The sequence below is a fragment of the Cornus florida genome, unplaced genomic scaffold (genome assembly GCF_030987335.1).
Source record: "Cornus florida cultivar Cherokee Brave unplaced genomic scaffold, ASM3098733v1 CherokeeBrave_3.0.0_Hap2_Chr05, whole genome shotgun sequence".
NCBI lineage: Eukaryota > Viridiplantae > Streptophyta > Magnoliopsida > Cornales > Cornaceae > Cornus > Cornus florida.
Genome location: NW_026775575.1, coordinates 6,468,088 through 6,482,481, shown reverse-complemented (window position 1 = coordinate 6,482,481; position 14,394 = coordinate 6,468,088). Strand labels below are relative to the sequence as shown.

The following is a 14,394-nucleotide window of genomic DNA, read 5'->3' as shown; positions in this document are numbered from 1 at the left end:
ATATTCCAGGCACGATGCACTGTCAAGAAGAAAGTTTGTGATGTTATTATTGATAGTGGCAGCAGCAAGAATATTGTGTCAAGGGCGATGGTTCAGAAGTTAGAGCTGAAAACAGAGAAGCATTTGAGTCCCTACAAAATTGGCTGGATTAAAAAAGGAGCAGAAACAAAGGTTACAGATATCTGTCAGGTTTCCTTTTCTATTGGGAATAAGTATATTGATGAGGCGTTGTGCGATGTTGTTAATATGGATGTTTGTCACTTGATTTTGGGCAGACCATGGCAGTTTGACGTCAACGTCACTCATAAGGGCAGAGATAATGTTTACATGTTTGATAAAGAAGGGCAGAAGATTATGTTGGATCAAATGACCAACCAAAGGGGATTTTTCCAAAGTTTCACAAGCCAACGGAAAATCGGTTCTTTTAATCGGCAGTGAGCAGCAGTTTTTGGAGGAGGCCAAGGAGTCCGGACAGTTTTTGGCGCTAGTGGTTGGAGAAGAAGTGTCTGATACTCCTTCTACAATTCCAAAAGTGTTACAGCCCATCAAGAGTTTCGGGAGATTATTCCAAACGAGTTGCCTAGTGGTCTACCTCGTATGCGAGATATTCAGCACCACATAGATCTTGTGCCTGGTGCTAGTCTGCTGCATTTACCTCATAAGCCCAAAGGAGTGTTAGATTCTGCAGGACCAAGTTGAGGAGTTGGTATCAGAGCCTTGATTTATTCTGGGCTAATGACTATTGCTCGTTTTGGTAGCACCCACTTTGCCGACAATGATCGCAGAGTGAAGGCCCCTTGGGCAGCCATGCATACTCAAGATCGGTTCGAAGCAACTGGTTTAGGAATTGGTGGCAACCAGGTTCGTGGTTTAGTTCGAGTTCGTGTTGATGATGTGTCTCGCAGCCAACCAATATGGATTATGTTCCTGTTTATCCACGTAGGCCTCCAACCTATGCAAATTATTCCAATAATGAGGAGTTCGTATTCAATGATCTAGACAGACACAACAATCATGAATTTCAGGTAAAACTTGATCTACTTACTTTCCATGGAAGTATTATTAAAGATGTCTTGGACTGGCTTAAAAAAGTCGAAGAATTTTTCAGCTATTTTGATGTACCTGAAAACAAGCAAGTTCCGCTTGTTGCCTTCAAGTTTAAAGGATGGGCTTCAGCTTGGTGGGAACAAACACGGATTCACCGGAAGAGGCAAGGAAAACAATCTGAATTGTCGGAAAAAGAATCCATCTGTCAAAAAGCCTTCAGAAAAACTTTACAAAAAAAAGAGTGGCATCAAAGAAGATCAAAATAATTTTGTTGATGCAACAAGTGATTTTATTGAGATTTATCAAGAGCAAAATTATGTTGCTTCACCTATTGTAGTTAAAAAAGTTGAAGCCAAGGATGTGAAAACATTAATTCCTTTACAAGAATTGGTAGATGCAGAAAAGTGTTTAATCACAACAAAAGAAGAAGATGGTGACAAGGAGTTCGATGTTGAAATTGAGCAACAAAAATTAATTGATAATCAACGGGTTAATAATTTTTTCAAATCAGATGTCCAAGATGGTACAGAATAATTCGGACTTCAAGTTGGTGAAGTATCATTATTTGAGCAGGTTGTAACTGAAGAATTATTTATTCCGGAAGGTGCCAATGAAAATACTTCGGTTACGTGCTTTAGAGGTTCTCATGGCAGTGAACAATATGATTTTTTGGTAGGTGAGAATTCATGTTATTTGCAGCCAAACTCGAGGACGGGTTTTTTTGAAGCAGAGGGGACTGATGTAGGACAGAATTTTGAACAGTTCGACAAGTCCGTTTTCAACAAACGAATAATGTTTTTTGGGTGGAAACGACGCATTGAAAAAAGCCCACTAGCTTAGCTTGTGGGCCATACTGGTTTTCGGCTGAAAACCTTCGTTTAAGGCTCCGAAATCGCATTTTATCGTCTTATACGACGCTTGCTAATTATTTCGGGATTTTTGTTTAAGGCCTTAATGAACTCGGATGGCTCTAAAATTTTAGATTTAGTATTTTTTATTTATTAGGTTTCTTATTCTATTTTTTCGGATTTTTTAGAGAGAATTTATTTTTATGCTTATTTCTATTAATAGTTTCCTTCTAGTGTTAGGTTTTCTCTATTATAAATATTCATGTATTGCAAGAGCCAGATTTTAACCTTTTATTAATAATATTACAAAATTCTTTATGAATTTATCTTTCGTTTTGTGGATTCAAAACACCTACTTTGTGGATTCAAAGTAAACTGTTCTTTGTGAACAAATTTATCGCTTCCGCTTACGTCAGGATGTAACTTTAATAATTAAATCATTCAACATTATTCATTTAACTGGTTTAATTAACCTTAACATCTCTTCTATCTTATCATTCTTTCAACTTTCCATAAGCCTGGATGGAGGCCATCAACAATGCATTAATTATTTGCTATACACAAAATTTTTTTGTTTTTTTGCTTTTTTTATAAATAAGATTGTATTAGAAAGCGATTAAACAGGGAACGCATCTCGCAAAAGCTACACAAGGCCAAACAGGGCCCTAAACTCTGAAAGAGTCCAAAAAATCAACCATCTCCCCCATGGATTAACAATTTCTCCCAAAAACCCAACAAAAAAGAGAACTGAGAATAGAAAAACTCTGCGTCCCTTGAGGATTTTCCTCTCCCTCAAAGGATCTCCTATTCCGTTCTAACCATAAGCACCACCAAACACACAGAGGCACTACCCACCAAAAATCACGGGCTTGGGCACCCATTGTACAACCTCTCCAAGCCTCAATCAAACCCCAAGAGGTCTGAGGCATGACCCACTGGACCCTAAACAAATGCAACAAAAGGCTCCAACTATCCCAAGCCACTAGCCAATGCAATAGTGGATAATCAACTGTCTCCTCATCTCGCTTACACATACAGCACCTGTCGACCACTTGTCTTCTTCTTCTCAGGTTATCCAAAGTCAAAATCCTCCCCAAAACTGTCGCCAAGCTGAAAAAAAAAAAAAAACACCACCTTAGGGGATGCCATGGAACGCCAAATAGCCTTTCCATAGGAAATCAAGCCCTAGAGCATAAGAAAGACACTCATAGAGAGAGCCAAGGACAGGGATCCCAACTCCACGAGTCCATCCCATCGCCTAGAACCTCCGGGTAATACAACAGCTCCAAAAATCCAAAGGTGTCCTTCAACTCCCAATCCTGAAAATGCCTCAAATCGAACATCCCAAGTCGTCCTCCCGCTATCAAGTCGACAACAGTCGGCCACCAAGGCGTGTCTATCCACCGTGATCCTGAAAAGTCTGCGATACAAGCAAGCTAGAGACCGATCACCGCACTAGATATCCTCCCAAAATCGAATTCCCCTCCCCTCATTGACTCTGAATCTGATATGTTTAGACAGTTCATCCCACCCCTTCCGAATGGACTTCCAAACGCCGACAACTCCTGGATCCTCACTTCAAGAGAGCAATCACCCTCCTCTCCCCAAAACTGCAAGCAATCACCATCCTCTATAGCTTGTGCCTCTCCACGCCAAAACCCCACAACCACTTACCCAGAAGGGCCTTATTCAAACGTTTCGGTCTCCTGATCCCCAAGCCTCCTAACTAGATCGGTCTACAAACCTGATCCCAACAAAACAAATGGTACTTGAAATCCTTCCCCATCCCACCCTAAAGGAAATTGTGTTGACGCCTCTCAGTCCTCCTAGCCATAGAAGACTAACCAGGGCTTTATCCCCATTACAAATCTTTAGCACCATCAACACTTCCTCTTCGGAAAAGGGCCTCTCCAAACCACCTCTATCCGTGTCAAAGATCGAGTCGAACTACAACCCCCCAAACAGAGGTATCCAGCTAGAAGTCTTTGTGTACTACCTCCGATAAAAAGAAGGGATCCCCCTATTCACCTCCTCCTCCTTAGGCAGCACCTCCCCATCAACCCAAATCCTCCCAATGTGGTTACCCCACCGATGAGCACTCGCAAAGTTATGGAAGAACATCGTATTTCTATCGCCCTCCTTAAGCCACAAAGCCCAAGATTTCTGCCTCCATACAATCTCTTCCGAAATGGCAATACTTACAAACTCCGCTTGGCACTCCTCCCTTCAACACCTTACCACCTCCTTGAGGTCTCCCAAACTCTCCAAACGATTAATCTCAGCAATCTTAGACAAGGCTCTATTCTTCCTCCATTCCAAGTTTCCAAACACCTCCTTGTTCCACCACTTAAGGTCTTCTTTCAGAAGCCGAAGTTTACCTGCAAGGGAAAACCTCTGGGTGCCATTCACATCAAAACTCTCCCACCAAGAGCGAACTCTCTCCTTGAAGACCTCCACCCAAAGCCACATGTTCTCAAATCTGAAAGGGAAACTCCTCCTACGCAACCCACCACAATCCAAAACCAACGGTATATGATCTGACGTGGGTCTGGCCAACACCACCTAAACCACATTCGGGAATTTCTCCTCTCAATCTCTGGATAAAAAGAATCCATCAAGGCAAGGCAAGGTAGGATATAATCTACCGTTGAACCAAGTGAAAGACACTCCCTCTAACGGCAAGTCAATCAAATGGAAGCCATCAATGAACTGTGGTAACTGCTCCCTCACCAAGGTCCATCTCCCTTCGTCGACCTCTCTATAGTGTTATTAAAGGCTCAAGGCGCACCAAGGCGCTAGAGGTCTTTTGGAGCCTAGGCGCGAGGCGCGTGCCTAAGTGAAGTGAGGTGCACAATTGAAAATTTAAACTATCACAAAACATTCATATCTCATTAGTCATATCAATATTCTAAAAATTAATATCAAATATAAAAAAGTAAATCCATCAACTATACTGGCATCCAACAACCATAAAACAGAGCACGAATTTGTTTTCTTGAAAGGCAAAACATAATTTGTTTTTTTGAATGGCAAAACATAGCACAAAAAGAAATAAATTTGTTTACAAAAAATAAAATAAAAAATTGTTAACAAGAAAAGAAAAAACAGAGCCAGAAAGAAAAGAGAACTAGACAAAGAGAGAGATGTAAACAAATATGAGAAGAGAGGACTAAAGGAGAAGAGAGAAGACAGAAGTAGAGGAGAAGAGAGAGAAGAAGAAGAAAGAACTAACGTGGCTCCGTCATTCGTATCTGCAACTAGGATTTCGTCGTTCATCTCACTCTTTTTCTATTCGGTTGACACTTCGAGTCTTGGGCTTTTTCTTATTTGTTTCTTCTTTTGAACAAAAATCCCATCTCTCATACACTTGGGCTTTCTTATTTGTTTATTAAGTTGCCAAAAGTACCCTTCTTGGCTTAAGAAATAAAATAATCATTTAAAAAAAAAAAAATCAATGAGGCGCGCCTGACAAACAGGACAAGGCGCGCACCTAGTAAACATCAATAAGCCTGGGATGACAATAGGCACTACACCTGCGCTTCGAGCCTAGGCGCGCCTTTAACAACATTGCCTCTCTATTGGAGAACGGATCACGTTAAAATCCCCTCCAACACACCGAGGAAGGTCATCTCCTTTGAACAGATCCGAGTTCCTCCCACAGCAAGTGTCGCCCCCCAACCTCAATAGCCCAGAAAAGGCCCAGAGAAAGCCATCCTCCTCCATGAACAACTTGTAGGACACAAAGAATCTTCCCATCCACACATCTTGCTTACACACCCATCTATATCCCACGTCACAAGAATACCCCCCGAGGTGCCCATAGCATCGACAAATCTTCACCCCCCCCCCCCCCCCCCGGGCGGGCGACACTCCTCCCTTCAACGCCTTACCGCCTCCTTAAGGTCCCCAAACTCTCCAAATGATCAATCTCGGCAATCTTAGATAAGGCTTTATTCTTCCTCCATTCCAAGTTTCCAAAAACCTCCTTGTTCCACCACTTAAGGTCTTCTTTCAGAAGCCGAAGTTTACCTCCAAGGGAATACCTCCGGGTGCTATATATGTATAAGTGTAACTTTTCGAAGAAAAAAAAACCTCCGGGTGCCACTCACATCAAAACTCTCCCACCAAGAGTGATCTCTCTCCTTGAAGACCTCCGCCCGAAGCCACATGTTCTCAAATCTGAAAGGGGAGCTCCTCCTACACAACCCACCGCAATCCAAAACCAACAGTATATGATCTGACGTGGGTCTAGCCAACGCCACTTAAACAGCATTCGGGAAATTCTCCTCAATCTCTGGATAAAAAGAATCCATCAAGAGTCAAGACGAGGTAAGGTAGGGATACAATCTACTGTTGGACCAAGTGAAAGACGCTCCCTCCAACGGCAAGTCAATCAAATGGAAGCCATCAATGAACTGTAGAAACTCTTCCCTCACCAAGGTCCATCTCCCTCCGTCGACCTCTCTATCGGGGAACAGATCACGTTAAAATCCCCTCCAACACACCAAGGAATAGGTCATCTCCTCCGAACAGGTCCGAGTTCCTCCCACAGCAAGTGTCGCCCCCTAACCTTAATAGGCCAGAAAAAGCCAAGAGAAAAGCCATCCTCCTCCATGAAAAACTTGTAGGACACAGAGAATCTTCCTATCCACGCATCTTGCTTGGACACCCATATTATCCACACATCTTGCTTAGACGCCCATTTTATCATACGTCACGAGAATGCCCCCTGAGGTGCCCATAGCATCCAATGCCACCCCCATCCACAAATCTTCCACCCCAAAGGCTCCTAACCAACCTATTCGAAACCGAGGCGTGCTTCGTCTCCTTAGAACACACCACTCATGAGCTCCGCATATGCGAACTGCCAACTCCACACCTTCCTTTTTCCGAGTCATTGAGACCATGGACATACAACGAAATGATGCAGAACTACACGAAATTGAGTTCTCCTTACTTCTCCTCATCCCTCTACCCCTCTCCATCTTGGGACCCACCACTACCAAAGGAACCAACAACCTTTCATCCATGGAATCACTCCCCTCCCATAGCACAATCCCCATGTCACCCTTCCAAAAGTCACCAAGCAGCTTGTCCCTATCCTCCATGATACAAACAAATGATCCACTGCAGGCCAAAGGAGTGCAAAATTCCCTTTCAGACTCATTTCCCTTCTCCACTACCCTAACATCCATAAAGGGATTCAACCATTTTGGCATCTGATGTAATGAAAGTTCTCTAACCACAATAGCCGCTGATTCATCACTTCGACAGAATTGCAAATCATGTCCCACACACACCATAACCTCATCACATCTGCCCCTATTGGTTTGGGAATCATTTTCAAAACATGTTAATACACCTGTGAACCCATTATAGTCTGTTTCCTCTACTGTCCTCCTCCAGGCATCCTTCCGATTCCTCTTCAGTCCCCGGTGTTAGCCTCCGAAATTCGGCAACAAACACCCTTCCTTCTCCCCTGCTGTACTCCTCAACACCCCACAAGCAAAGGAAGGAGTAGAAGAAGAAAGATTAAAGAGAGAAGAATACTGGGTTTTCAGAACTTAACACGTCGAGATCATGGACAGGTCTATTGATCTTCACCAATTTCTGTAAGAAATTTAAGCCTCTATAATTTGGGTTGGAGAAAAATTCCGTGTCTTTTTTTCCTGGGTCATGATTAGAGGAAGCAATACCTTTTGTTCCCAACGCTATGGCCTTGATTCGTTTGAAGCAACCCACTGTTGGGAACGAAAGGTCTTGCTCCCCCCAATCGTGACCCATGAGAAAAAGACTTGGAATTTTGCTCCAACCCAAATTGTAGAGGCTTAAATCCCTTCACAGAAATGGGTGAAGATCAATAGAACTGTCCATGACTCCAGTGTGTTCAGTTCTGAAAACCCAGAATTCATCTCTCTCCACTCTTTCTTCTTCTTCTACTCCTTCCTTTGCTTGTGGGTGTTAAGGAGTACAGTAGGGGAGAAGGAAGAGTGTTTGTTGCCGAATTTTCGGAGGCTAACACCGGTGAAGGATGCTTGGAGGACAGTGGAGATGAAACCGACTATACTGGGTTCACAGGTGTATTAACCTATTTTGAGCCCAATCTCATGTCCGCCTGGCCCTGACAATTGTCTCGGATCTCTTGGCATCAATCGGTCAAAACCTGCTGCATAGTTGAACCAGAACTTATCCCATTAGGAGGCAACCAAGAATGAGGAAGAGGCCCACTTAGATTGGTTCGATAAAAAATCCCTCCATTTGGGCTTTCAAAATGTTACTAAACCCCACTGAGACAATAGGCCTTTGAACCTTAAGATGATCAGCACAGTGGAGATCATTTCTCCCTTTCGGCCCAACCCAAGAAGGATGATAAAGATAGTCACGTGACCTACCTCTACCAAATGAGGCTTCAAATCGAAGTCAGTTGTACCCCTGTAATCTAGATAAGGATCTCTTCACCCACAATGTGTCCCCCCAATCACGTCCCCTTTTCCACTCGCTACAGGCGCATGTGAATAACTCCTTCGTCCACGATCATCTTTTACAGCCCTCTGCAACTTCCGGCCATGCTTCCATTTCTGAAATTCATCAACTCCCTTCGAACCCTTCATAAGTAACGTCCACCAATCATCCTCCTTAATCATACAAGACTAGTCCCTTCCTTCTAGACTCTTCGATTTTGGCACAAGATCTGGAAGGATCTCTTCCCATAGTACAACTTTGAAACAAAGCCAATCATTGTGGATGAAAAGCGCCGGAGGACAATCGCACCCATCTCGAACCATGAAGAGAACTTTTTCAGCATCTTTCGTCTCATCAGCTTCCACCCCCACAAACCCTCCACACAAATCCCCAAATGTCGCAAAGAGAGCATGGCACCAGAGATGGAGAGGTAAGTCATACAAAATAACCCTTTTCAGCCCCTTCTCCTTCAACACACCAGAACAACCCATCTGAAACACCAAACATCCAAACGTAGCATTGCGTCACCCCATTCTCGTCGATCCTCCATCAACAACCGAATAGCCTTATGTAATACCCCTAATTTTCAAAGCATTTAGCATGTGAAGGTAGAAGAAAAAGAAAACGAGAATCTGGCGAAGGTGAAACTCCAACCCCACAAGAAATACGCCAAGCTCGGGATTTGAGACCTAACTCCAATAAGTTAATTTAGCCCTTGCAAAATGAAAAGTGATTCTTAAATCCCTTTTCACGCTCATGAAATGATGAACTAGTGTAGAAGAAAATTGCAAAATCCAACTCAATTTATCATAATCAATTAGTGAACATGTAAGTTAATTGTATTCTGAAACAAGAAAATAAACAAATCAATGACTCATCAAATTATGAACTACCAGCCAGACTTGTTCAAGAATTTTTTACACATGAATGCACATGCATTCCCAATTACTCACATGCACACCTTTCAAAGGCATGCCGGACTGAAATAGACAATAAAGTTTTCATATCATACCGCAACACATGACATCATTACAAATGTGTATAGGATTAATATTCGGATAATAACAGAAATACTCTGCCCCATGAGTAATGAAAAATATAATAACCGGTAATCTTGTAGAGAATCTCAAAAATTAAAAAAATAAATGAAAAGAAGGAAGAAGATCAGGAACAATGTGATGCAAAGTGGTGACCAAATTCAATGGAGAAGGTAGAGTTTAACCACAACCAAGTTAGGATCTTTTCACAGGTCAACATGAGCAAAATGGGAATGTGAAAACTTAAAACAAGTACAAGAATGGAACATACGGAAAGAGGACGCAGCAAACTGCTTGTCACGTGAGATGGAACAGTCATAACAACACTCTGGCTCTGCAAAGAAACCAACCCTTCTGGTGTTTCATATGTCAACCTATACCTTCTGTTATCCAATTTAACGATGCTTGAAAGCTTCCAAGACAACTTTAATTTGCTGCCCAACCTGAAAAAATACATACATCTCAAAAGGATTAGCCCACCAACAAAGCATCTAATATGGATTATAGGGGAATAAGTGTACCTATTAGATATTGCATCAGGCAACATTGCCAGTCCCTTCCTGAAAGATCCAACTGTTTGACCCTTTGGTTTTGGTAGACGCCTGCAAGATAACTATATTCAGCTATTGATCACATGTGAATTGAACGATGGAAAGAACCTTGAGATAAGCCTCAATGAAAAATATTATTACGGGTCTCGAGGCGGCTTGGGACCATTAGTTCTCTCCCTGATTGCCTTGAAGGTACCGCCTATAATACTACCACCATTTTGCTCTAGCTTCCAAACTTTTCCAAATGCTGCTTTCATACTCAGTTTTGATGGATCTCCCGCATAAACACCTGCAGACAACAAAGATTCCTTCTGAGTTAAGCCACAGCTTGTTTGAGAAGTAGGAAGCAAAGTCATCAGTTTTTAAACAAAAAAAAAAACAATACAGATAATAAAGATGAGAGAAGGAGTTCATGATAAATTAAATGAATTGAATTATCTTAAGAATTATAAAAGAAGTTATTGTTTAAAGATACAACCACATCATAAAATACTAATGGTCAATTATTATATCACCATGACATGGGAAGTTGAACAAAGTATAAAATTTAGACTATGACCCTTAACATGCATCACAAAAGCAAGTCAGGTATCATTAATACTAAATCATCTAATGAATAAGATGCTATTACTTATCAAAAAATAATAATAATAAGATGCTATTACAACATATATCAAGACCAAAATTGAACAATGCAAAAATCAGTAGCAGTTTACATAAATTTATGTTTGACATTAGGGTTCAATATTAATTTGCATCTTGTTGCAAGGAAAAATTACACTTAGTGATGTATATTGGAGGCAAACATACTGATGTATATTGGAGGCTAACATACTGATGAAATGTGTTCACAATAGAGTTAATCATACATGACAACTTCAATGCTTTAATGTCCATTCACCATTGACAACATTCAAGACCAGTAATTTACAATCCAGTAGGTTCAAGAAATTTTTGGATCCATTTGAAGAGAATATGATAGAGGTACTACGGCAAGAAAGTAACAAGTAAAATCCAGTACCATAGTAAATAGTCTCACAATGTAGATAACTGACACTCACCAGAACAAAATGGCTCTATCAATCGTTCAAACACTTCATCACCAAGATTACGACGCACAAACTCTTCGACCGATTCCTCATGACCCTGTCACCTTCGTCAAAGTAACTAATATGAGGAATTTCAAAGCAAAATGGGGTATAAATGTGTGATCTTATAAATGCAGAAGGAATTATGCAAGTATATTTCAACTCAGTGAAAGGGAAAAGTCGAGAGGACAAACTGGAGGTGGAGGCCGCAAGCCAAGGGCACCAAAGCCAGCCCTGAGTTTACCAGAAAGGCTCATCAAGTCAAAGAAAGGCAGGTCGGTTGGTTTAGAGGGTACTGGTCTCAATTTGCCATCCCATAATACAAATCGTGGTGCATTAGGGTCACCCAAAACTAGATCATCCTTCAAACCACTATCCACCTACAATGATGGCATAATCAACTTTTGAACAATTGCCTGTAGAGACTGATATAGATAAAGAAAATAAAGAGTAGAAACCACAAGTAGTTAGTTATCAAGATCAAGTCACATGTAATCAGGGACGGAGCTCGAGGAGGGAGAATCGGACTCGGGACCAGGGCATGCCCCCCCCCCCCCCCCCCCCAAAAAGAATATATATATATATATAATTTCTTCTTATGTCCCCAAAACAAATGTTACCCCCATAAAATTTTCAAAAGACTTATTTATTGCCCCCAATAATTTTGAGTTTAGAAATAAATATAACTTGTGTACTCTCAAAACTCAGAAATTTTCAATTTCAATCTTTTTAGCCTACTTTTGAAAGTTCAAATCTTGTCATATAAAAATATAAATTCATTGCTATGTAATGCAATATATTATTGTTTCATTTTCATTTATAAATACACATGTCTAATATCCATTATACGAATTTGAGAGAGAAGAAAAAATTACACTAGTATATTAACCTTCCTTGTCAATCATTTTCCTTAAATGATCATTACAAGAAAAATATTTAGAATTATATTTCAGTCTCCATCGGCGAGTCTTTGGAGTATTGAGAAGTAGGGAAAACTAAAAAATATAGTGTGATCGAGATGACAATAATATTATCATATATGGTAATATTTTTAGTTGCTTTCACTTGTTAGATGACAAATTATATAGCTTACTCCTTGTATAAGTTAATAAATCACTTCTCTATTATAATTCTGCTTTGTTCAACTTTACGAAATTATGTTTAGTTAAAATACTTTCTTCTTTTTTTTCATAATCTTCCATCAAGGTGATAATGACATATCTTTCTCAAATAATTAATGTTTTTTACTTAGGTTGATTATTCTCAATTTTTGGATTGTTATAAATCATATTACAATTGATTTATAAGTCTTTCAAATTTTTATTATAGTACTAAATTGACTTATAAAAAAAAAAAATTATAGTACTAGATTGGCCCCAAATCAAAATCCCTACCGTATGTGGGTGTGGGTCTTTGCAACAATTAAGGTTCAATTGAGGTTCATTAAACAAATAGATGGAAAAATGAATACTAGAAGTAAAATTAAGTACTCGCATTGCTCATTGATAGTTTGACAAAGATTTTCAAAGTTAGATAAAGAGAGACGTCAAGAATAGAATAGATGAATAATTAAACAAAACAGAAGTGAAGAGTATCAGAAAACCTGTGTATGTATCTTATAGATAGATAGATAGATAGATAGAGATAGATAGGAAAATTAAGGAGCGAGGACTAGGAATGTACGAGCATGGTGAGCATGGTATCGGAGGGCTGGAAGCTGTTGGGACCTTCTTCCCAGAGATAACCATCCCTCTCTAGCGTGGTTATATTGCCTCCGGCTCGATCTCTTGCCTCAGTGACTATCACATTTGGGGCACTTTCAGTCGAGTTAAGAGCCTGTGCGATGCAGAGGCCGCTGATACCGCCACCAACGATCACGCAATCCAACACAGGTTCACCGCCTTCAGCACCCACCTTGGACGGAGTAACTGCGGTTGTGGCGGCCATAGAGCATCGGAATCGACCTCTCCAACCGTAAGATTTGGAGAGACTTGGAAGAGGACGATTTTTTGTGTGCGTGGACGACGAGGCTCTCATTCTGCGAAAATTTGCCGCCGCCGGAAATGGACTGTGGCTACTACATGCCAACCAAGGAAGGTCTGCCATGGCCATTGCAATTGGGTAAGATGAGATGAGAGAAACACAGGTAGAGGGAGAGAGAGCCGTAGTTATCGTCTCGGCGTCTCTTTGCTCTTCGCATTCAACGAACGACTCGATCACTCATTATCCTTTAGTAAACCTTCCTTCGGTCTATTTTTCGCTCACATCCGAAGTTGGTAAACAACCCAGTGGATAAAAAACGATACTGCTCTCTCTATTAAGGGATGGCAAAATCCACCCCCTCCTGGTCCCGGCCCGCCCTGTTATGGCAGGTTTAGGGATTTATTTATGTAAATGGAAAGGGAATAGAGATTGTACATGAAACCCAGGTTTAGGGATTTATTTATCTAAATGAGAAGGGAATAGAGATTGTATTTGAAACCCAGCGGGGCGGGGCGGGGAGAATAACCCCGCCCCTCTCCGTCCATTTATAATGTATTTTTACAATACTACACTTACATATTATAAAATATTACTAAATTACATTACTAAATATATAATATATTCAAAAAAATGTTATATGTGATTTTGCTATAAATTTGATCGGATTGAAATAATATATTTTAAATTGTTATAATTGTGCTAAATCTTTATTAAATTATTAGATTGAAAAATATTGTAATTGTGTTGATTTTGTTAAATGTGAATTGAAATTTTAAAAAAGTTATGCGAGGCGGGGACAGAGGCTAATGTGGCAGGGCGAGGCAGGAATGGGGGAGGGGGTTGAAATTTAAAAGGGTATGGAGGACAGGATGGGGGTAAAAAATTTGACCGGGGATGAGGATGGGGAATGAAATCCCCGCCCCACTCCGCCCCATTGCCATCCCTACTCTCTATGACTCTTATTTATCTGTAAAATATTTTTAAAAAATAAAATAAAATAAATAATATATATATCTATTTGTATTTTGTTGTCCTAACAACTAGTGGGGTAAAATATTTTACCTCATTCTTACAAAAACGACTTACTTTCAAGAAATTCATAAAATAATTTACGGTTCCAAACTCGATCAACCTTCAACGTTGCAACCTGTTGATGTAAGATTTCGTGGTGACTTGGAACGACGTTGTACCTGGAAAAGAAAGAGAAATGCGATCGGGAAGGCACCAGTATGATCCCGACCTAAGAGACTTCAACGATCAAGCCAGTTAGATAGGAGGATGGAAGGAAGGTGAAAGGATTCTCTTAGGAGTTTGTGTCGCACCTTTTGAGTTTCCAGACCTCTCCTTTTATAAGAGAGTTAATGGTAGTGTTCACCTA

The 14,394-nt window shown here is 40.6% G+C and overlaps 1 protein-coding gene across 3 annotated transcripts in view; it reads right to left on the bottom strand.

Moving 5' to 3' along the window:
* The window catches only part of LOC132306090 (protoporphyrinogen oxidase 1, chloroplastic), a 49,047-nt gene extending 35,653 nt beyond the window's left edge, over positions 1-13,394 (bottom strand). Inside the window, exons 1-6 of one of the 3 annotated variants that reach the window (XM_059803311.1) lie at positions 12,717-13,394; positions 11,228-11,413; positions 11,007-11,091; positions 10,087-10,234; positions 9,916-9,996; positions 9,666-9,837 (exon numbers count right to left, since the gene is read on the bottom strand). In XM_059803311.1, coding sequence (XP_059659294.1) covers positions 9,666-9,837; positions 9,916-9,996; positions 10,087-10,234; positions 11,007-11,091; positions 11,228-11,413; positions 12,717-13,145 — 1,101 coding nt within the window. In that variant the 5' untranslated portion in view covers positions 13,146-13,394. The remainder of the gene's footprint in view (positions 1-9,665; positions 9,838-9,915; positions 9,997-10,086; positions 10,235-11,006; positions 11,092-11,227; positions 11,414-12,716) is intronic. The other 2 variants (XM_059803312.1, XM_059803309.1) reach the window with 2 other exon arrangements.
* Positions 13,395-14,394: the final 1,000 nt, after the last annotated feature.